At 36.4% G+C, this 25607-nt stretch overlaps 1 protein-coding gene across 1 annotated transcript; it reads left to right on the plus strand.

The window, feature by feature from the left end:
- The first annotated feature begins 6156 nt into the window (after positions 1–6156).
- Positions 6157–24270, plus strand: LOC127412796 (stress-70 protein, mitochondrial-like). Its single transcript, XM_051649442.1, has 17 exons — positions 6157–6396; positions 9996–10054; positions 10150–10237; positions 10934–11115; positions 13402–13526; positions 13618–13691; positions 14207–14313; positions 14829–14991; positions 15748–15840; positions 15974–16183; positions 16312–16539; positions 16892–16996; positions 18588–18705; positions 21297–21391; positions 21709–21801; positions 21877–22017; positions 22995–24270. Exons 1-17 carry the CDS (start codon positions 6322–6324, stop codon positions 23070–23072), a joined length of 2034 nt encoding a protein of 677 aa, XP_051505402.1. The 5' UTR covers positions 6157–6321; the 3' UTR covers positions 23073–24270.
- Positions 24271–25607: the final 1337 nt, after the last annotated feature.

Below are 25607 nucleotides of genomic sequence, written 5' to 3' on the forward strand. Positions count from 1 at the left end.
CAAGTAGATAAATTTATAGTAACAATAATTTTAGTTACATTTCACTATTATATCGATGTTTTTGAGTACCTAACCCAACCTCTTCACCTAAACACAGCTACATCTCAACAGTATACAAGATATATTTAAAATGTAACCTTGGGTAAAGTATTGAAATCCACCAAAATGAATTAAATACGTCTTCAGGGTGACATTTAAAATACATCAAAAGAAAACGTTTGGTTTGTGCACGCAAAAAGTCACTATAGGGACGTATCGTTATTTTGATGCTTGTATATTTTACGGTTCACAACCATTTATATTAGTAAATAACATAAACTTACAGTAAAATACCTACATTGTGGAACTGATCTGTTTTCACTTTAAAATGTATTGTTAATCACTGTAGTAACTACAGAAAGTTCATCAAGAGTGATTCTTCACAAAACACCATCAGATTAACACATATGAAATTAAAATAATTCAATAAACATGAACTAAACTACATAAAATATAATACAGAACAGCCTAATGTACATAACTGATGTTAAAAATAAGAAGAAACATAACTATTCCCATAAAATGTAATGAAATGTGATGGGTTACACAGAGACCTCCGGGAACACCAGATTATTATTTTTCAATATCATTTTAATAATAGTTTACTGTAAAAGTACATGTATTCTCTTGTGAAACGTTAATATACACTTATACCGTTAATTACAGAGTAATATCATGGTTTATTACATTTAAAAAACATAGTTTTTTACAGTATTTTACTGTAAAATTACATGTATTTTCTTGTTAAATTATTATATTTTACCATATATGTTGGTTGACCAATTAACTTTTTTTACTGTATCATTTTTACATTCTTTTTCCGTTAAAATTACGGGAAAAAAAAAAGTTTATAGTGTTGAATGATCTTATTTTAAGTGTAAATCTTGTGAATGGGGTAAGAAAAATAAACTTAATTTAAGTGATATTCTCTGAAAACAAGTCATTATTTTACACAATGATATTATTATTATCTTACACAATTTTGCCTCTCAAGTAAATTTATCCAGTTTCATTTCTAAATATCAGCATCATTTATAAACTCATGTCTCCATAAAAAACAGGATGAGCACTATTAACAACTATCTAGCAACACCCTGGCAACCACATAACACCTAAAACACACAACAAATAATAAAGTGTCTTAAATCATTCTATTCTATTCTATTCTACTGTAATATCAATTATAAAGTGTTCATGTGAACTATGTGATCTGTAAAAATAAGACATTTAAACGGGTCATTTTATGAAAATATATTATTCCCCCCAGCACACTGACGGTCCAAAAGTCATATTTAGGCAGCAGAAAAGTGATCCACACGACTCCAGTCGATCAGTTAATGTCTTCTGAAGCGAATCGATAGGTTTATGTAAGAAACAAGTCGATAATTAAAGCGTTTTTAACTTTAAATCGGCGCTTCCATCCAGGTCTCTGATGCAGTTTGAAATGGCCGAACTCTCGCGTGACGTTCATTCTTCTGTTGTAAATAAGCAGCGCTTCTGAATTCTCGCGGCAACTCGCCGACGCGCTTACATCACGCTACGTGTCAGCTGCTGATAGGAAGCGCTTTTTAAATGTTAAGAACATTTTAATTATCACTTGTTTCTTACATAAACCTATCGATTTGCTTCTGAAGACATGCATTGATCGACTGGAGTCGCGTGGATTACTTTTGTGCTGCCTAAATATGACTTTTGGACCGTCAAAGTGCTGGCACCCGTGTACTTCCATTATAAGGTCCTGACAGAGCTCTGTCTTCTTCTAAAAATCTTAATGTGTGTTCTGCTGAAGAAAGACAGTCATACACATCTGGGATGGCATCAGCATAAGTGAATAATGAGAGAATTTTCATTTTTGGGTGAACTATTCCTTTAAGACTTGGATTTAAACACAATTTTCACATTAATGTAGTTGCGTCCATTATGAATAGAGAAATTATTTCGGGTTAGGGATTTCTTTTTTTAAATCTCTGTAACTTCATGTCATCCCTTGTACTTGTTATACTGCAAAATTATGTGTGTGTCACTCCATGTGATTTTCCACCTCTCGACACCCTCCCACCTCATCCAGCAGCCTTGCTTGGCTTGGCATGTTGCTTTAGCACACCTGGCTGCTTCTTCTTGGTGGCGCACTTCCTCCACCACCAGAAGCCGGTGTTCAGTTGGAGAAGCCTTTTGCCAGGTAGGTTTGTATCTTATGTGTAGATTATGTGTTACGCGTAGCTCAATATGTGTTTGACAGCCAGTTACGTCTCAGGAAATTTCAGTGTGAAAGTAATGAATCCTGTTCTAGATTAGTTTGTTTGTAGTGGTGTATTTAATTAATACCACCTCATGAGATAAGTGTTTGCAGTCATTTTCTTCCAAACTGTATTCTTCAGTCTATAAAATGCAAACTAACAATTTCCAGCTCTCAAACGCAGAGATAAAGCAGCCCAGTATTCCTCTGCTTAATCACAAGAGTGGCAGGCATGTTAATCGATAGGAAACAGTTTTGAAGTTCAGGGCTGTATTACTCCTGTCAGTCTTATATGGTCCAAATAACACAGGGCTCTCTGTAGTGTCACTAATTACATCTGTTTCCTGTTTCCTCTGTCCTCTGCCACAGCATGCATCTGTACCCGTGTCATCATGACCCCGCTTGAATGTCACTGATAATTGGTTACTTTTTTTCACAAGGGCAGTTCAACGGGGTTCTGAAACATGTATCATAGTGCATACTTGATATTTGTATTGGAGGAAGAACAAAGGGAAACATTCCTACGGAAGGAAGTGTACTACTGTATGTATGTAAGAATGGTCCTGCAGAATGCAGTTGTCATGGCAGAGAGTGTTCATTTATTCCAAACTATGCCAAAAATCACACAAAAGTCACAATCTAAATTCAGTCAGATGGCTCCCTCTACAGGACCATTTGAGAGTGTGAAGTTAATCTCGTCCATAAATCGATTTCACATTTACTTTTCTTTTAAAAAGGATTTTTGCCTTTATAAAAAAAAATGATGTGAACTTCTAGAGTCCTTCATTTGATTCCAATGGGAATTTGAGTTGTTATTTCACTTATTAAAAACCAATTTCATACAGATAAATTCAGTTTTCAGGAAAAGTATTCTGATAGCAGAATTTGTCAGCATTTCTCAACATCATTTGTCTGGTCTTCAAATTTTAATGAAATGAAATAAATAAAGTGTTTGTCTGATTGTTTGTTTGTAACCCTAACCCATCTCAGAGCTGGTATGTTTATTTCAAGGCTTGGAACTCTTTATTAAATTAATGGATACATTTTTTCAGAACTGATAAAAATTGGGGAGTCACTGTTGTGCTACATTAATATGAGTTAATTGTCTCTTATGACTGCACGTTTCTCTAACTATTTTTTATTTTATTTTATTTTTTTCTCCCCTTTTCTCCCCAATTTGGAATGCCCAATTCCCACTACTTAGCAGGTCCTCATGGTGGTGCGGTTACTCACCTCAATCTGGGTGGCAGAGGACAAGACTCAGTTGCCTCTGCTTCTGAGACTGTCAATCCGCGCATCTTATGATGTGGCTCGTTGTGCATGACACCGCGGAGACTCACAGCATGTGGAGGCTCATGCTACTCGCCGCGATCCACGCACAACTTACCACGCGCCCCATTGAGAGCGAGAACCACTAATCATGACCACGAGGAGGTTACCCCATGTGACTCTACCCTTCCTAGCAACTGGGCCAATTTGGTTGGACCTGGCTGGAGTCACTCAGCACGCCCTGGATTCGAACTCGTGACTCAAGGGGTGGTAGTCAGCATCAATACTCGCTGAGTTACCCAGGCCCCCTTCTCTAACTATTTTTAAAATAACTGGCGAAAACCCCCAGCTTTCAGTCATCATTTACACTACCAGTCAAAAGTTTTGAAACACTTGACTGAAATGTTTCTCATGATCTTAAAAATCTTTTGATCTGAAGGCGTATGCTTAAATGTTTGAAATTAGTTTTGTACACAAAAATATAATTGTGCTACCATATTAATTTATTTCATTATAAAACTAAAATTTAATTTAAAAAAAAAAGTTTTTGAAATTGATGACTTGGACCAAATAATAAAGAAAAGCAGACAATAAGTGCCCTTATTGTCTTATATATATATATACAGGTGCATCTCAATAAATTAGAATGTCATGGAAAAGTTCATTTATTTCAGTAATTCAACTCAAATTGTGAAACTCGTGTATTAAATAAATTCAGTGCACACAGACTGAAGTAGTTTAAGTCTTTGGTTCTTTTAATTGTGATGACTTTGGCTCACATTTAACAAAAACCCACCAATTCACTATCTCAAAAAATTAGAATATGGTGACATGCCAATCAGCTAATCAACTCAAAACACCTGCAAAGGTTTCCTGAGCCTTCAAAATGGTCTCTCAGTTTGGTTCACTAGGCTACACAATCATGGGGAAGACTGCTGATCTGACAGTTGTCCAGAAGACAATCATTGACACCCTTCACAAGGAGGGTAAGCCACAAACATTCATTGCCAAAGAAGCTGGCTGTTCGCAGAGCGCTGTATCCAAGCATGTTAACAGAAAGTTGAGTGGAAGGAAAATAGTGTGGAAGAAAAAGATGCACAACCAACCGAGAAAACCGCAGCCTTATGATTGTCAAGCAAAATCGATTCAAGAATTTGGGTGAACTTCACAAGGAATGGACTGAGGCTGGGGTCAAGGCATCAAGAGCCACCACACACAGACGTGTCAAGGAATTTGGCTACAGTTGTCGTATTCCTCTTGTTAAGCCACTCCTGAACCACAGACAACGTCAGAGGCGTCTTACCTGGGCTAAGGAGAAGAAGAACTGGACTGTTGCCCAGTGGTCCAAAGTCCTCTTTTCAGATGAGAGCAAGTTTTGTATTTCATTTGGAAACCAAGGTCCTAGAGTCTGGAGGAAGGGTGGAGAAGCTCATAGCCCAAGTTGCTTGAAGTCCAGTGTTAAGTTTCCACAGTCTGTGATGATTTGGGGTGCAATGTCATCTGCTGGTGTTGGTCCATTGTGTTTTTTGAAAACCAAAGTCACTGCACCCGTTTACCAAGAAATTTTGGAGCACTTCATGCTTCCTTCTGCTGACCAGTTTTTTAAAGATGCTGATTTTATTTTCCAGCAGGATTTGGCACCTGCCCACACTGCCAAAAGCACCAAAAGTTGGTTAAATGACCATGGTGTTGGTGTGTTTGACTGGCCAGTAAACTCACCAGACCTGAACCCCATAGAGAATCTATGGGGTATTGTCAAGAGGAAAATGAGAAACAAGAGACCAAAAAATGCAGATGAGCTGAAGGCCACTGTCAAAGAAACCTGGGCTTCCTACCACCTCAGCAGCGCCACAAACTGATCACCTCCATGCCACGCCGAATTGAGGCTGTAATTAAAGCAAAATGAGCCCCTACCAAGTATTGAGTACATATACAGTAAATGAACATACTTTCCAGAAGGCCAACAATTCACTAAAAATGTTTTTTTTATTGGTCTTATGATGTATTCTAATTTTTTGAGATAGTGAATTGGTGGGTTTTTGTTAAATGTGAGCCAAAATCATCACAATTAAAAGAACCAAAGACTTAAACTACTTCAGTCTGTGTGCACTGAATTTATTTAATACACGAGTTTCACAATTTGAGTTGAATTACTGAAATAAATTAACTTTTCCACGACATTCTAATTTATTGAGATGCACCTGTATATATATATATATATATATATATATATATATATATATATATATATATATATGTATATTCGGCAAAATGTACTTCTTATTCTTTTATTATTAGTATTATTATTATTAAACGGTATTTTGTAATTTGCATGACACTCATTTGTCAGTGTTATATGATGTAATGACTACGAAACATTTTCGTTTGACCTTCACGATTGCATCCTTTGACATCCACGCATATGCCTGTTGTGTAGTTAATAACGTAACAGTTGAATAATTATATTCTGACCTCAAGTAAAAATACATTCACACTAAAACAACTCATAATAAACATCAAAATAAAACTACATTCAGAAACAGTACGATTTTTTTTCAAAGTTGAATTGTAAATTCTCTTCAGGCGTCTTGTGACTGCCTGTAGGGGTCCTTGTGATCGCCATGTGGTGTTGGATAATTCGAGAAAAGCGTCAGTGAGACTTCCCCATCGCAGATACCTGTGAACAACACATCGCAGCTCATTTATCTGATTTTCAGCTGCTTTATGAAGGCCGGACGTTCAACGATTAGTTAAAGAAAAATCATATAAATCAAAAGATGTTGTCTGCTGCGGTCCGAAATGTGTCGTGCTCTCAGAAGAGTGCCAGCAGTGTGTCTGAACTTATCAAGAAGGTGAGTGATGCTTGAGAACTACATGCTACTGTAAGAGTGTTACGAAATTTACTGTATACTAGATATGTGCTTGATGTTGATATTTCATCTTTACCTAATGCTAAGACGATTGTTGCCATATAATGTATGATATTAGCGCATGTTTGGCAGTTCTGTAATGTGATCTGGTGTGTGTGTGTGTCTATGACATTTGGCTGCAGTGGTGTTTAATAAGTTATATTATAGTTTTACATTTTTAAAATAGCTCTTAAACCAGTTTTCCCAATAATGTTTTGTTTTCGTTAGTCACTCTGTTCTAGTTTTCTAGTTGCAGTTTAGAATTGGTAAAGGCCTCTTTCCACTGTTCACGTGATTAACCGGCTTTCTACTTTGGTGTTTTGTAAGTTATTTATAAGCTACATCTCTTTGAAGATTTTTCAACAGCAGTGGAGGTCATTTATTCGTGTGGTTCAGAGTGGGTTTGTATGACCTTCATGAAGTGTCCCCGAAACATCCCCTCCCCCTTGTAGTATGATGACTTTTCATCAGTGTATTTTGCTTATAAATACGTTATTAATAAGTAAACTGCATTGCATATTTTAAGTGATGTTGCAGGTAGGGCAGATCGGTGAAGTCCACGTGATTGCCACCTTCTGCATTTCATTATGAAATGAAACCGCATGATCAGACCTTATGAAAAACCTATCAGCTTGCCCAACTTTATAGCTGGCTCTTTTGTTTATTTTTATATTGTGCTATTTACAAGTATGATTTATTTTTTGTTATACTGTTTTGATGATAATCGATGTTTCATCAGGAATAAAAAAACATGAGCTTTTGTAACTGTTCCACATCACACACACATTCATATGCATATATAGTTAAACCCTCTCAAATTCAAATAGAGTATATTATTATAGACTGGGGCTAGTTGTCAGACTTTTTACTCTAAATATTTCTCAGGGCAGGTCAGGTTCTGTACAGGTGTGTACATTAAAGTCTTGGTTACAAAAACAGGACATTTTCACCATTGCTGCCTAAGAACAAAGGTACCGTTTAGCAGTAGACCAAAATATCGCTTTTACAGATTAATCTGTGCCGATATGTGCTCTTTGGAACTATCGGTTATCAGCAAAAATTAAGCTGTGCGTTTGTTGCTCTTTGGAACTATCGGTTATCGGCAAAAATCAATTAATCGGTGCTGTTAGCTGCTCTTTGGAACTATCAGTTATCGGCAGAAATCAATTAATCAGTGCCGTTTGTTGCTCTTTGGAACTATCGGTTATCGGCAGAAATCAATTAATCAGTGTCGTTAGCTGCTCTTTGGAACTATCGGTTATCGGCAAAAATCAATTAATCGGTGCCGTTTGTTGCTCTTTGGAACTATCGGTTATCGGCAGAAATCAATTAATCAGTGTCGTTAGCTGCTCTTTGGAACTATCAGTTATCGGCAGAAATCAATTAATCGGTGCCGTTTGTTGCTCTTTGGAACTATCGGTTATCGGCAGAAATCAATTAATCAGTGTCGTTAGCTGCTCTTTGGAACTATCGGTTATCGGCAAAAATCAATTAATCGGTGCCGTTTGTTGCTCTTTGGAACTATCGGTTATCGGCAGAAATCAATTAATCAGTGTCGTTAGCTGCTCTTTGGAACTATCTGTTATCGGCAAAAATCAGTTACATCGGCGCTGTTAGTTGCTCTTTGGAACTATCGGTTATCGGCAAAAATCAATTAATCGGTGTCGTTAGTTGCTCTTTGGAACTATCGGTTATCGGCAGAAATCAATTAATCGGTGCTGTTAGTTGCTCTTTGGAACTATCGGTTATCGGCAGAAATCAATTAATCGGTGTCGTTTGTTGCTCTTTGGAACTATCGGTTATTGGCAGAAATCAATTAATCGGTGTCTGTTTGTTGCTCTTTGGAACTGTCGGTTATCGGCAAAAATTAATTAATCGGTGTCGTTAGTTGCTCTTTGGAACTATCGGTTATCGGCAGAAATCAATTAATCGGTGCTGTTTGTTGCTCTTTGGAACTATCTGTTATCGGCAAAAATTAATTAATCAGTGCTGTTAGTTGCTCTTTGGAACTATCGGTTATCGGCCAAAAAACAATTTATCTGTGCCGTTAGTTGCACTTTGAAACTATCTGTTATCTGCAAAAATCGATGCCGATAGTTGCTGGAAGGTTTTTTTTATTCCTCTGTGTTCCTCAATCTTTCATCATTGATAATATTTATCCATATTTTTATCCTCACTTCAATGCATATTTTCATTAGAAAATCAAGTATCTAAATTGAAGCAAGGGAAATACGACTATATGGAAACGTATTCCGTCAGGATATACTTTGTGTCTTGAACTTCCTATCTTGTGAATAAGAATAAACCTTATTCCTCATTAATCCTCATCTGGTAAAGTATATAAATATACAAAACCCTTCATCTGGTGAATATATAGGCTATAAAAAGCTTAATTTGGTTAATACTGAAATATAGAGCATTGTAACAGAGCCAAGTCTTGATCTTTTCAAAATGAGTCCCTGGTGTGTTTCGGGCTTATTTATAGTTAAAAGTCTCACGTTATACACCAAATCTTCATTTGTTTTCTGGTTATTTTGGGGATTTTGGATGAACAAATAACTACATCTGGGATTTTATTTATTTTGGACGTTTGTAGCCTCTGTTTTTGCATGTCATAGAGTAAGAAATGCTTTTATAAATCATTCTATAAATCGATTTTAAAAACTATCAGATGATTCATCGGTTACCAGCCTTTACCTCCATCTCCACCAAATCCACTATTGTTCGACCTCTAATATGGTTAATTGAAAACACATTGACCTTTTGTTACAATATGCCCCAATAGAGGTGTACGTTGTCCTACTATATGGGGTAAGTTGTCACAATAAACCCTGCCATTAAACTTCCTATTATAGGCTTTTCAGCTTAATTTAAACAGTTATAAAATCCAAAACAATTCATAGTATCAAGTATCAAAGAATATATATAAGGTACAAAAATATTAAACCATTGTTTGGGCCAAAAGATAGTGTAAATGAATAGGTCATATACATTTATAAAATTTAAAAAAAGATTTAACAACCACCTGACATTCATGAGAGGAAAAAAAAAGAACAAGGAACAGGGTTCCACATTTTGGTGAAATTCTACCTTAATTTATTAGTTGAATTTACACTGGATGAATGCTAGTGTGGTTTTATTGTGTTCACTTGTTTACCCAACAGCTATAACACATGATGATTTGGATAAAAGTGTCTGCCAAATGAATAAATGTAAATATGATGATGGAATTTTAGATTGAGGACAGAATTTACAAGAATTATTCTTATGAGTTGGTGTGACCTTGGTGTATGTGACAAACATACAAAATCGCTGCTAGAGAAACAAGCATTTGTAACTGAACTTGTGACATGAAACCTATCCCCTTTATTTTCACAGGCATCTTTACAGTCTAAGTTTTGTTCATTCAATTACTAAGTAAATTGCTCATTATAGAATATGGTAATCATTCAGTACCACAGTGTTTATCATGTGCCATGGTATTACCATGTGATCCATCACAGTAACATTTCATCGATAAACAACGATTTCTGTTTCCTCAGGCTTGCTGGAATGGATTGACACAACAAACTCTCCAGACTGCAGCCAGACGTCATTATGCGTGAGTTACTTTCTACTACTGTAAATTAATGATATAATCATGATTGTGATTTAATAAGATGAGTGTGTGAGATGCTCAATGTGTTTATTTCTCAGTTCGGAGGCGATCAAAGGAGCAGTCATTGGAATCGACCTGGGAACCACAAACTCTTGTGTGGCTGTCATGGAAGGCAAACAAGCGAAGGTAAGCTACCACTGGAATATTACATTATTCTGTGATTAAAAGGAAATAATGGCCAGTTATTGTGTCTATAATAAAAATAGTTCCAAAGAAAGCTTTAAGTGTTGCCGGTCGACTCAAGTAGAGTGATAGAAACTGTGATATCCCCGTTAGAGGTAGACCGATATATCGGACTTACCAATTAATCGGTGCCGATAGATGCTTTTTGGAACTATCGGTTATCGGCAAAAATCAGTGCCAATAACTGCTGTTAGTTTTTACATCATTTCGTATTTTCAATATACTTAATTATACTTTAAAGTCCAGCGTTATGCACCAAATCTTAATTTTTTCTGGTTATTATTGGTATTTTTGTTGAACAATAAACCGCATATGGGATTTTATTCATTTTGGACTGTTATTCTGTGCCCGCCATAGTAAGAAAATAATAAGATTGTTTTTTTGACATTCTATAAATTAATTTTAAAAACTATTGGACATTTAATCGGTTATCGGCCTTTCTCACCAGCTTAGTTATCGGTATCGGCAAAATCCACTATCAGTCGACCTCTAATCACTGTAAATATCGGCACTCTTGGAAGACCGCTTGGCCAATTAAATTAGAGGATCGGAATTTTTACTACTGATAGTGTTGTTTAAGACATGTAATTAATTGCATTGATGTAATATCCAAATCTTTACTATGTAACCTTGTAACAGGTCCTGGAAAACGCTGAGGGTGCGCGGACGACCCCATCTGTGGTGGCCTTCACAGCTGACGGCGAGAGGCTTGTGGGAATGCCTGCCAAACGTCAAGCTGTGACGAACCCCAACAACACCCTCTACGCTACTAAACGTCTGATTGGACGGCGCTATGATGACCAAGAAGTTCAGAAAGATTTGTAAGATACTTGATTTAATACTATGAAGTGAAAGTACTTGTTGGAATTTTGATAATGGATTAAATATTTGTTTAGTACTGACATCTCCTACTCATCACTTACATTTTACTGCTATTTTCTGTTTTATAATGTAAACATGTTATGAATTCAAATCAGCCGCGTATTTCGCAGAAATGTTTGTTCTTACCACAAGCGAGTGTCTTTTGAACTCTTGAGCAAGCGAGTGCGCGCATCCGCATCAAACCGATCGCAATGGAAAAAGGGAGTGCAATCATTTACATCATACCACGATTTCAGTTTCAATGTAATCAATTGTGCAGCTTTCATAGATATCAGACTGAAGTCTCAGCAGTCAAGGTGTGCCGGCTTTTAAAGTGTTTTCTCCTGTCTTTTCAGCACAAGAGTGAATTTGCACTGTGTTTAAAGATGATTGTACTATATTAACGAGTATGTAATGTTGAATATAATGTATTATTAGGGCTGTCAGTCGATTACTTTTTAATCAAATTTATTACATGGTATGCCGATTAATCGCATGTATAAATATTTTTTAGAAAGCCCCTGAAATACCAATAATTCAGTAAATAATGATTAAATACTTATAAATAGTTATATTTAAGTCATTATAAATAAAATATAAGAAATAATAATATCGATAATTAAAATGCATTATATCATTGCGGCACACGAGTAAAGCATTAAAAAAGACGGTAACACTTTACAATAAGGTTCCATTTGTTAACGTTAGTAAATGCACTATGAACTAACATGAACTTAAAATCAACAATTGTATTTTTATTAACTAATATTAACGAATAGAACCTTATTGTAAAGTGTTACCAAAAAGACAATTCAAAAAGTGGTTTTAGTATGCAATATTTTATTTCGTATTATTGAACATAAGCCTATCGTTGGCCTACAGTACACAATCCATTTTGCAGTTGAATTCGTCACACAGTCCGAGATTTATTATGAGAGCTTTTCTAAGGATGCGTCAATGCACACCTGCGTCAGATGCTTTTGGAGTGTCTCGTTTGCGTCGCGTCATAAACATACTGTTTTTAGGTCGCTGTGTCAAGTTAAACATAGTTTGAAGCTTAGAAAAACACGTCTTGAGATCCCTGTGTTCGTATTTGCGCTCCTTCAAGCTGTGTTTGAACGCAAGTACGTGTTTTCATCTTGTTTTGTCTGCTGTCGGTGAGTGTGGTTTGTTCTCTGTATAAGCTGCACATTGCCTATACAGCTGGAGTTTTGCTTACTGCCCCCTGGAGAAAACAGCTGGTACTTCAAGCTTGAATTGCTCAGATGGAAGGAATATTCCTTATCACGGTCCGTTATTTTATTTTTTTTAACGCGTTATTTTTTTATATAATTAATCGCACTGAATTAACGCATTAAATCCACAGCCCTAATAATAATGCTAAGGGTCGTGATATTTGAAAGTCCTCCTGATAATGCCTCATGTAAAGTCACTAGTAAATTTATACTATGCCAAAAATTATTTTACTGGATAAACGTACGCAATTTATTGAAAAGAATAGTTTAGAAACATGTAATCAGTGAAAATACTATTTTAAAAACTATAATATTAAAATACTTAAATGTTTGTAATCAGTGACAGTGTACAAGCATATGTATCTAACATAATTATGTATTTTTCAGCTGGGCAGAATTATTAATATTTCTATTCTCGTGCCACTATTGCCCTCCGCTGGGCTGCTTAATTTATTTTTGTCCAACTCCATGCCCATAAAGATTTTATTCTTTAATGAGTAATTTTTTTTTTTTTTAAGTTTTACAAGTAAAGCAACTGTTTTGCGTATGTCCTGAAAGTAATAATAATAAACTTTTCATGATTCAGACTTTGTTCAAAGTTTTGTGAGAGTATAGAATTGTGAATTCAGTAATGTAGATCACACCAAATCCTTACGCCCTTTATTATTTCAGTTTTTTGAATAATGTTAATAAAATACAGGAAATAACATTTAATTTTTATCCGATTAATCGTAGAAATAATCGAAGATTAATCGATTATCAAAATAATCGTTAGTTGCAGCCCTAAACATTTGCAATCCATTTTTACGTTCACATTTGTGTGTAAGCACATGTAGTGAATGATAACCCACCATAATTTTGAATTGTTATTCATGGAAGGTACATGTGACTCAAGTGCACTTATGCCTTGATTCTAAGTAGGCAAAATCTACAAATGTATGCTTTTTTGATGGGTTTCACGTGTTAATTTTGATTTGTCATAAAAGTGATGAGCTGTGCTGTAATTCACAGGAAAAATGTGCCCTATAAGATTGTGCGTGCCTCTAACGGTGACGCCTGGCTCGAAGCTCATGGCAAACTGTACTCGCCAAGTCAGGCTGGAGCCTTCATTCTGATGAAGATGAAGGAGACGGCAGGTGAATCTGACAACTATCTGTGTGAAGAAAATCATTTTTTTTTATGGAAAAACTGCAAAAACTTATTCAAACCTCCTTTTCTCTATTTCAGAGGGCTACTTGGGTCATACGGTGAAGAATGCGGTTATTACAGTGCCTGCATACTTCAACGACTCCCAGAGACAGGTAAGCACAATACAGTCCACTGCAATATTAACCTATATTTATGAACAGGGTTCCCATGGTCATGGAAAACCTGGAAATATCAGGGAATTTAAAAAGTGTGTTTTTCAGGCTTAGAAAAGTCATGCAAATTAATAAAATCTTCAAAAATCATGGAATTTTTAGTGAAATATGTAATATGCAATACTTGCCTAGTTGTGCTCAGCTCTAAAATATTTTTTCACATTTGTTGTTTTCCAAGTAGCCTGTATGTACATATACTGCATTTAATGTGTTCTCTTTCAAGTTACTTTTGGTGCAATAGACAAACTATTAAAGATTGTTTTCATTTTCTTGCCAAAGACACATTAGGGGAAGTATTTAAAAAATCCTATAAATGCATAAACTCACACACACACAAAAAACAGAATCGAATCTAATTGAATTTTAACGTGTATCAAATCGTTCTGAAAGTTTTGCTTTCAATCCAAAGATTCACACCCCTACATACTGTTTAATATCTACTGTGTTTATTACAGGCGACGAAGGACGCTGGACAGATTGCAGGTTTAAATGTGCTGCGTGTGATTAATGAACCGACTGCTGCTGCTTTAGCCTACGGACTTGATAAGACTCAGGACAAAATGTAAGTATTATACACTTGCATTAAATTAATTGATCAGATTTAATTTTTAAAGGGAAAGTTCACCCAAAAATGAAGTTACACTTATGTTGTTCTAAACCTGCTTGACTTTTTCTTCTGTTGGAACACAAAAGGAGATGTTAGGCAAAATGTTCAGACTCAGTCACATTTCACTTTCATTTTATGGGGGAAAAAAAAGATGCAATGAAAATGAATGTTGCCTGATTCTAACATCTCATTTTGCGTTCCACAAAAGAAAGTCAATGGGTTTGGAAAGACACGAGAGTCCGTAAATAATGAGAGAATTTTTGGGTGATTAGGTTGTTTTTGTAGACTGTTAGCTAATGACTAATTGTTGCAGTAATCAACCGAATAGTCAAATAATCGTTTGATTAGTCGATTAGCAGAATAATCGTTAGTTGCAGCCCTACATGTTAGTATACTTCAATATTAGATGATGTTTTGGTCCTTGACGCAATGCAGAAGAACTGATATGATCATGGTCTATTTCATTACAGAATTGCGGTGTATGATCTTGGTGGTGGGACGTTTGATATCTCTGTCCTGGAGATCCAGAAGGGGGTGTTTGAGGTAAAGTCCACCAATGGAGACACGTTTCTGGGTGGAGAAGATTTCGATCAGCACCTGCTCAGACATATTGTCAAGGAGTTTAAGAGAGAGGTAAGAGTCCCATTAGTCCACCCAAATAATGAAAATTCTGTTAGTTTCTCACCCTCATGTTGTTCCAAACCCATATGACTTTTTCCCATGAAACGCAAAAGAAAACATTTTTGTAAAGTTTCCATACGGTGGGGTCTGGGTAGCTTAGTGAGTACTGACGCTGACCACCACCCCTGGAGTCACAAGTTCAAATCCAGGGCGTGCTGAGTGACTCCAGCAAGGTCTCCTAAGCAACCAAATTGGCCCGGTTGCTAGGGAGGGTAGAGTCACATGGGGTAACCTCCTCGTGGTCACTATAATGTGGTTCTCGCTCTCGGTGGGGCGCGTGGTGTGTAGTGTGTGGATGCCGTGGAGAATAGCGCCAAGCCTCCACACTCGCTACGTCTCCGCGGTAACGCACTCAACAAGCCACGTGATAAGATGTAAGGATTGATGGTCTGAGATTCATCCTCCGCCACTTGGATTGAGGCGAGTCACTACGCCACCATGAGGACTTAGAGAGCATTGGGAATTGGGCATTCCAAATTGGGGAGAAAAGGGGAGAAAATAATTTCCATGCAATGAAAGTGAAGTGACTGTGCTGTCAAGCTCCAAAAAGGACTAAAAGACACCATGAAACCACAGTAAAAGTAGCCAAATGATGGCTTATTCACTCTCAAATCAAACCATTTATGATCTGAGGATGTGGCACACAAATAAAATATGTGGACTAATTAATCCTATTCTTGTAATCTAAAGTGTTGTCTGTCATTGCAGTCTGGTGTAGATCTGACCAAAGACAACATGGCACTGCAGAGAGTGAGAGAGGCCGCAGAGAAAGCCAAATGTGAGCTGTCTTCATCTCTACAGGTAAGGGTGTCTTTTAATCGTCTTCACAGCACTATTCGATTCTCTGCGTTGTGTTGTGGCCGCATTATCACCTCAAGGTGTGCATATATTTTCAATAATTAAATGGCCCGTCATCCATTATTCCTAACTACAGACTGATATCAACCTGCCGTATCTGACGATGGATGCATCTGGCCCTAAACACTTGAACATGAAGCTCACTCGCTCTCAGTTCGAAGGCATCGTGGCCGATCTCATCCGCAGGACTGTTGCGCCCTGTCAGAAAGCCATGCAGGATGCTGAGGTCTCCAAGAGTGACATCGGTGAAGTGCTGCTGGTCGGAGGAATGACCCGAATGCCCAAGGTAAGACCCAGATGCATATTGATGATACTAGAGAACAAAAAGTGAAGTTCTTCTAGCCCAGCGATCCAGAAGTGAGACACTTTTTCTAAAGTATGCAAGTGTCTATGTATCTTGTTTTACCACGTTAGGTCCAGCTGACGGTTCAGGATCTGTTCGGTCGAACTCCCAGTAAGTCTGTGAATCCGGATGAGGCCGTGGCTATCGGAGCAGCCATTCAGGGTGGCGTTCTCGCGGGAGATGTCACCGACGTGCTCTTGCTGGACGTTACGCCGCTGTCTCTCGGTATCGAGACTTTGGGAGGCGTCTTCACCAAACTCATCAACAGAAACACAACCATTCCTACCAAGAAAAGCCAGGTACGGTAATATGAGAGGGTGTATAGAATAATTAACAACAAAAACATTATTTGCTCTGCACCTAGCACAAACAACTGTTTGTTAGGACACTGACAATATCCAAGGAATAAACTTTCCCATGCACTAGGGCTGGGGTTGGGTGATATATCAAATATTCATGATTTATTTGCGTTTGTTTTTGCTGGCGATTTAAATCAGCTTGGTTGAAATGATGGTTCTTCTGATTGGAAAAACAATTATCTCAGAGGAAATCTCTAGCAGATGACGTTTTCTTTTCTGTTTTGTTATCTAATAAAGTAATTTGAAGTTTCTTTTTTGTTGGTGATGTGGTGGTCTCTTCTCTGTTTGTCAGGTGTTCTCCACCGCTGCTGATGGACAGACGCAAGTAGAGATCAAAGTGTGTCAGGGCGAGCGAGAGATGGCTGGAGACAACAAGATTCTGGGACAGTTCACACTGGTACGTGTTGAAATTGGAAAAAATATTCTGATTCAGATCATAACTAGTTATTTTGTGGCCGATTGCATTGGCAGAATTTGGTTGAGAATTGCTCATCAAGTTAGGGATGTCATTTTTCAGAAAATGTTCATTTTTATAGTCATTAAAATTAATTAGTTTTATGGATGTTAATCGATCGTGATTAATAATGGTACATTAAAACAAACATTTAAGTAGAATCAAATATATTTGTCACAAAAAAATTGGTTAGTCACCATTTATTTTTGTTATTTAAATATGTACATGTTAAAAAACCATAATAGTTCAATTAGACACATTTTTACAGTTAAGTATGTATTCATGCCATAAAATCAGTGGCATGCTGTCATTAAAAGTTGAGCAAAATCTTCTGCTGTTTTCCAGTGGACTTTTTGAATGCTTGCCCGTAGCTTGCCCGTTCTCCCACACCTGGCTCACCACTGGCGTTTGAAGTCTCCTTTTTCCGTACAGTTAATCCAGTGTTTATTTTACCTCCTGGAAATGTATTTATACCAATTTTAGCATCAGGAAGTAAAAAATAAAATAAAATAAAAAATGGATAATTGCGTTAATTTTTAACTTTTTTTTTTACACATTACACAGTCGCAGAAATTAATGCATTCAATTTCCCAGCCCTAATTAATTGTTTACGTTAATACCAGGTATAAGGTATAAGGTATAAGCAGGACCCAAAATATATGTAAAAAATTGTACTTGCTATTTTCTTAATACATTTCCAGTCCACTATATTGAATGATACATTTAGACTCTTAAAGGAATAGTTCACCCAAAAAAGAAAATTTGCTGATAATTTACTCACCCTCAGGCCATCCAAGATGTATCTGAGTTTGTTTCTTCATCAAAACAATTTGAGATTTTTAGGATTTTATTTCAGGCCTCCTCCTTTAAACAATTCAAGTGAATGTCCTCCATTTTTTTGTCGGTCCAAAATGCATATTTAGGGTGCATCAAAATAATCCACACGACTCCAGTCGACAAATAAAATTCTTCTGAACCCAAACAATTGATTATTTTTAGAACAAAATAATACTTATATACTTTTTAACTACAAATGTTCGCTTCTGTACATCTCTGTGACGTGAGAGGGATGACGTAAGCTCGTTGGTAAGGTCACGCGTCACATGGAGGAGTGAACTATTCCTTTTAAGTGTGAATTTAATTTAAATTGTTAAATGTTAAATTATTGTTAATGATAATAGTACTGTATATAGTAAGTTCAGATATGACTCTTTCTCCATTAAACTTTACTTAGTGAGATTTTGACAAATTCTGACTGAACTTAAAATAATAACACTGATTACTGCATTCTTACAAGAAAGCCAAGAGTGTCCCGTTTAAACCGCAAACATTATGTAGTGTGTGAGCTGCAGTACACACTGTAACATCACATGATTTTAAAGGCAATGTTTTCGCCATCTGTTTGCATGATTACTGAACACATTTGTGCTGAAATTGATTAGTCGACAATCAATAAGCTTATTCAATTAAATATTGACAACAATTATTCGATTGATTAATCGTGTATGTTCATTCCCTACTTTGTATTGAACAGGTGGGCATCCCTCCGGCTCCTCGTGGAGTTCCTCAGATTGAAGTCACCTTTGATATTGATGCTAACGGTATTGTGCACGTCTCTGCTAAAGACAAGGGGACCGGACGTGAACAGCAGAGTAAGTCTGGGCACAACTTTAAGTGGCAAGTCTTGGTGAAAAACGTCTGAGACAGTATAAAGGGGAGGTAATGGGCACAAACAATTATTTTCAAGCTTAAGTTATCCTAAATATATGCACAATGATGTGGCTAGTTGCATTTAATTATTGTCATTTAGCGTGTGTTATTCTTTGCGCACTGTCGCTGGGGATTTAAAGCAATGTTCTCTGTATAGATGCTTTAGAACAATATTTATTGTGGAAAGTGCAATATATATATATATATATATATATATATATATATATATATATATATATATATATATATATAATGTATATATAAATTTTATTAGAACTGAAAATGAATTGGAAAAGAGATGCGCTGTCAACTAAATGCAAAAATAATTTCCATATACTGTGTGTGTGTGTGTGTGTGTGTACTATATATATATATATATATATATATATATATACATTGGCGGCCAAAAGTTTGGAATAATGTACCGATTTTGCTGTTTCGGAAGGAAATTTGTACTTTAATTCACCAAACTGGCATTCAACAGATCACAAAGTATAGTCAGGACATTACTGATGTAAAAAAACAGCAAATCAAATCCCTCAAATCCCTTTATTGTCACTCAACCATATACACAAGTGCAACAGTGGGTGAAAGTCTTGGGTGCAGTTCCAAGCAGCATAGCAGTATGACAATTACAATAAACATCTGATTTACACAAAACACAGTTTACACATCTTGTTACACAACACAATATACACCTCTATAATATAGAGTTTGCACCTCCTCTGTTTCATCATCATCAAGGCTGTTTCATCATTGTCAGTGATCAGACCTACCACCGTCGTATCATCAGCAAACTTAATGATGGCATTGGAGCTATGTGTTGCCACACAGTCATGTGTGTACAGGGAATACAGGAGTGGGCTGAGAACACAGCCCTGCGGGGCTCCAGTGTTGAGGGTCAGTGATGAGGAGATGTTGCTGCCCATTCTAACCACCTGGCATCTGCCTGACAGGAAGTCCAGGATACAGCTGCACAGCGAGCTGTTTAAGCCCAGAGCCCGGAGTTTCAAATAAAGCTTGGAGGGCACTATGGTGTTGAATGCTGAGCTGTAGTCTACAAACAGCATTCTCACATAAGTGTTCCTTTTTTCCAGGTGGGAGAGAGAAGTGTGTATTGTAGATGCAATGGCATCATCAGTGGAGCGGTTGTTGTAGTAAGCAAACTGCAGTGGGTCCAGTGAGGCAGGCAGCACAGAGCAGATGTAATCTCTGATTAGTCTCTCAAAGAATTTGCTGATGATGGGGGTCAGAGCAACAGGACACCAGTCATTTAAGCAAGTGATTTTGGATTGCTTTGGTACAGGCACAATGGTGGACATTTTAAAGCATGTGGGGACCACAGACGAGAGCACCATCACTATTTGATAAAAGTAATTTTTAATCAAATCTAGACAGGCCCCATTTCCAGCAGCCATCACTCCAACACCTTATCCTTGAGTAATCATGCTACATTGCTAATTTGATACTAGAAAATCACTTGCCATTATATCAAACACAGCTGAAAGCTGTTTGGTTCATTAAATGAAGCTTAACATTGTCTTTGTGTTTGTTTTTGAGTTGCCACAGTAAGCAAAAGACTGGCATGTCTTAAGGTCAATATTAGGTAAAAAATGGCAAAAAAGAAACAGCTTTCTCTAGAAACTCATCAGTCAATCATTGTTTTGAGGAATGAAGGCTATACAATGCTTGAAATTGGCAAAAAACTGAAGAGTTCATTCAAAGGTGTACACTACAGTCTTCAAAGACAAAGGACAACTGGCTCTAACAAGGACAGAAAGAGATGTGGAAGAACAGATGTACAACTAAACAAGAGGATAAGTACATCAGAGTCTCTAGTTTGAGAAATAGATGCCTCACATGTCCTCAGCTGACAGCTTCATTGAATTCTACCCGCTCAACACCAGTTTCATGTACAACAGTAAAGAGAAGACTCAGGGGTGCAGGCCTTATGGGAAGAATTGCAAAGAAAAAGCCACTTTTGAAACAGAAAAACAAAAAGAAAAGGTTAGAGTGGGCAAAGAAACACAGACATTGGACAACAGATAATTGGAAAAGAGTGTTATGGATCTTAACCCCATTGAGCTTTTGTGGGATCAGCTAGACTGTAAGGTGCGTGAGAAGTGCCCGACAAGACAGCCACATCTATGGCAAGTGCTACAGGAAGTGTGGGGTGAAATGTCACCTGAGTATCTGGACAAACTGACAGCTAGAATAACAAGGATCTGCAAAGCTGTCATTGCTGCAAATGGAGGATTTTTTAATGAGAACTCTTTGAAGTAGTTTAAGAAGTTCTGAACATTTTTTTCAAATTGTAATAGTAATTTTTCACGTTATTAATGTCCTGACTATACATTGTGATCAGTTGGATGCCACTTTGGTGAATTAAAGTACCAATTTCTTTCCATAAGAGCAAAATCTGTACATTATTCCAAACTTTTGGGTGTGTGTGATTTATATATCATGCATACTAGTTTTCTACTACATAAATATGTTTATTAATCATACTTTTTTTTTTTTTTTTTTTTTTCAGTTGTCATCCAGTCGTCTGGTGGCCTCAGCAAAGACGACATTGAGAACATGATTAAGAACGCTGAGAAGTACGCAGAGGAGGACAGGAGACGGAAGGTAGTGTCTTATTTAATGATTTTAAATGCTTTTAAATGACAATTATTGTTTGTGTCATGATATGTGATGTCACTATTTCTAGCACAGTTAAACTGAATCTTACTTGTGAAGAATATTAATCGCTCTGTTCCAAAATCTAGTGAGCTGACTCTGAAGGCAGCACTTTCAAGCATCCTCGAGTTGCTATTTGTATGATGATCAAAAGTTGCTCTCTATGTAGAGCATTTGTTATGTTGCTGCTTTAAAAGTTAGCAGCCTACATGGGAACAGAGCACATACTTATTGCAACACCTTAACCGGGTCATTTTGATTTGTAGGACCGCGTGGAAGCCGTCAACATGGCCGAGGGCATCGTTCACGACACCGAGTCAAAGATGGAGGAGTTTAAGGATCAGCTGCCAGCCGATGAGGTATGAAGTCATGCGAATGATCAATCTTAAGTGTCTCGACAAAAGATACTAATGATTTGTTATTGGTTCCTGCAGTGTAATAAACTGAAAGAGGAGATAGAGAAAGTACGAGAGCTGCTTTCACAGAAAGACACAGAAACGGGAGAGAACATCAAACAAGCGGCTACAAACCTACAGCAGGCCTCGCTCAAACTTTTCGAGATGGCATATAAGAAGGTAAACGCAATGGTTTTTACATTTTGCATGTGCTTGATAAGACGCACATTGGGCGCCATTTTTAGACTTATGCGGACACGTGCCTAAACTGTAATGTTTTCTCATATCTCTATTTCTTTCCTTTCCTCTTATCTATCTATTTTCTTTCATCTATTATTTTTCTTTCTTTCCTCTTCATCTATCTCTTTATCTTTCCTTCCTCTCTATTTTCTTGCCTCGGTTTTATCTGTTCTCTTTTCCTTTTTTTCTTTCATCTATCTATTTTTCTTTTTTCTTATCTATTTAATGGTTTTCTTATTATCTCTTTAATAAAGAAAGAAATAATATTTCTCCATCTTTCTATTTTCTTACCTCTGTTATCTTTTTTCCTTTCTTTCATCTGTCTTTTTATATTTATTTCCTATTTTTTTTATCTGTCTGTTCTGCATTCTTATTTATCTCTATCTTTCCTCTTCTTTCTTTCCTTACCTCTATTTTTTCTCTTTCCCTTCTCCTTTTTCATCTTTCTATTATTTGTCTTCTCTTTTATCTTTCTTTTTCTTATCTGTTTATCTATCTCATTTTCCTTTATCTATTATTTTTCTTTCTCCTTTCATCTTTCTATTCTTTTTTCTTTCCTCTATTTTATTTATTTCCCTTCCCTCCCCTCCCCTTTCCTTATCTAGTATTTATTTGTTCTATTGCTTGTAATTTGACTTATGCAAATTAGTTTGTATTTTGTGGTGTAGAAACTGGTTTTCGAGAATCGTCAAATTGCTCTATATATGTAGACAAAATGGACATTATAACTGAACTATACCCAAATTAATCCGAATTTAAATGTATCTGGAAGTCTGTATCTCTATCGGTTATAAATATGTTTGTTTTACAACAAACGACCGCTAAACTGATGGGTTTATCATGTATGGCGAGTTACATATAGGGCTGGGAAACTGTCTACATGTAGTGCTCCTCTCATGAGATGTTGTGTTTCACAGATGGCGTCTGAGAGAGAAGGCAGCAGTGGCTCAAGCTCAGGAGGAGAAACGGGAGAGAAAAAGGAAGGACAGCATTAAAGTCCGTCATGTCTGAGTTTGTTGTGGGACTGAATGGCTTGAGAACATAAACATTGTGTTGCCCTGAGCAGCGTACCCAAGTTATTCTTACATGTACTGTGTTTTTGGCAGTAAATTCTACATTACGTCTATTATAATGTCTCATCCACCTTTCTCTATGACTAGTAGTTCATATTTATTTACTGGGTCATGAATCTCGAAGCAGCAAAATGTGCAATTTAAGTGTTTGATATTCCATCTTAGGTTTAAAGGCCTGACGATGTACATACTCATCGTAGACATAATGACACTTTAGTCATTTCGGCATACATTCCAGCATGTTGACCAAATGTTTTATTTTGTAAACTATGTTAATATTGGAAGTAAATGGGACTGTATGTATGGCTAAATGGCTTTAGGATATCTATTTATCTACAATGAGTATGTATAATTTCAGGAGTCACAAAGACACTTTTATATTTAAATAGAAATAATATGCGATCTGCCTACATGTTCTGTTATGCTTGGAAATTGATTACATGCTCAAACACTTTTGATGTACAAAGCTGTATGATAAAAGTATGAGTCACAGAACAGATGATGTGCAATTGGTAGTTTAATGTTCATATTTTTTCTGTTTGATTTTGCTGATCATACTGGCATCTTATATTAAGCAGGTTTATAAAGATCAAATCTGCATCAGTCTTCTGCTTGCTCAACAAAAATAATATGCTGATATGGCTTAAATTTCCCTCCAGAACATGCCAAGATGCTCAGAGAGACCTCCAGGCAAGATCAAATAAAGGTTGCATATTGAAAGAGTTATCGGACCGATTTGTGCTGATGTGCATATTGTAAAATTGTCAAATATACAGGATAAGATATATAGGGTGGGTTTGTTCATTTAGCTGATAATTCTCATTTTTGCTGTTATGGAGTACTGGTTTACTTTAACGAAACCATTGTCTTGAGGCTGTCTTACCTAAAGAATTACTTAAGATATTTCTGTCTGTTTGACAGCACAGAATTAACACACAAAAGCCAACTTACATGTTCTGGGTTATAGAAGAAAATAACCTGTAACCACAGATGCTCTGTACAAAGGCTGATGTCTTTTGAAAATGTTTAATGTGAAACATGGAATGCAATGACTTAATGGGTTTGAAGAAAGTAATATTCCAATGCAGTCTTTTATAATAAAATAATCAAAGTGTTTGAACTGCCGTTTTTGTATTTTTCACATAAACATCATATTTGTGTTAGTGTACAAATTGTAATATTACATGCCACCCCCAATAGACCACATAAACATGCTGGACCTTTAGTATTATACATGTTTTGTAAAGCACCTTGAAACTGTTTGACTTAATAATGAAAATGTGTTTTTTTCTTCTGGTTACTTCAGTTCTCTTGAATCAAATGGTTACATTGTTTTCCATCTCCACCTAGGAAAATTAACCCTCATTTGTAGACATTGTTATGCAGTGCGTAACTTACCTTCTACCTTATTTTTTATTATTCTCAGGTAAAGTAAGTCGAATCTGGCCTAAAATATAAGCATAAATTATACTTGCAACCTGGAGAGAGGACTGTCCAAAACGAAGCAGCATCTCTGACGCCTAGATGCCAAGCTGATATTACCTTTGATTGAAAAACTTTTCTGATTTTTGTCTTTACGTTGTATTTATTTAGAAAGTTTTTGACTGCTAGAAAAAGAAATTGTAACCAATAAATTGAATTATATTGATTACAAGTCATTTGCCTATTGAGGTTTTGATGTTTTAAGTTCGTGAGCCAGAACAAACTATGAAGGAGTCTTCTGTCCAGGTTGTTAGTATAATTTAGGCCAGATTCGACCTACTTTACCTAACCTGAGAATAATAAAAATAAAGTAGGTGTTAAAGGAATATTCCAGGTTTAATACAAGTTAGGCTTAATCGACAGCTTTTGTTGTGCAATTATGATTACCACAAAAAAAAAAACATTATTTTGACTTGTCCATCCTTTCTTTAAAAAAAAGCAAAAATCTAAGTTACAGTGAGGCACTTACAACGGAAGTCAATGGGGCCAATTATTGGAAGGTTTAAAGGCAGAAATGTGAAGCTTCTAATTTTATAAACGAACGTGCATTTATTCTTCTGTTAAAACTCATGTATTATTTGTGCTGTAAAGTTTAAATCATCATTTTAGGGTTTAAGGGTTTGCTGACATCGTCATGGCAACGAAGTTGTAAAACTGGCTATAACTTTACACAGATAAGGTTAGTAAGCGATTCTATCTCACTAAAATCATGTTAACATGCATATTGTTTACGTCTTGTGACTATACTTTTGAAAACTGAGTTTTTAACATTTACTGATTGCCCCCTTTCACTTCCATTGTTAGTGCTTCACTGTAACACAGATTTTATTTTATTTATTTATTTATTTTTAAAGAAAAGGAGGGGCAAGTCAAAATATATTTGTGTGGTAATCAATATTGCAAGTAATTGAAGGCAAACTGATAAATGAATAAAAAACGTCAGACACAAACTTCAAAGCTTCCAGCTGATGAAAG

Source organism: Myxocyprinus asiaticus, chromosome 22 (assembly GCF_019703515.2).
Source record: "Myxocyprinus asiaticus isolate MX2 ecotype Aquarium Trade chromosome 22, UBuf_Myxa_2, whole genome shotgun sequence".
NCBI lineage: Eukaryota > Metazoa > Chordata > Actinopteri > Cypriniformes > Catostomidae > Myxocyprinus > Myxocyprinus asiaticus.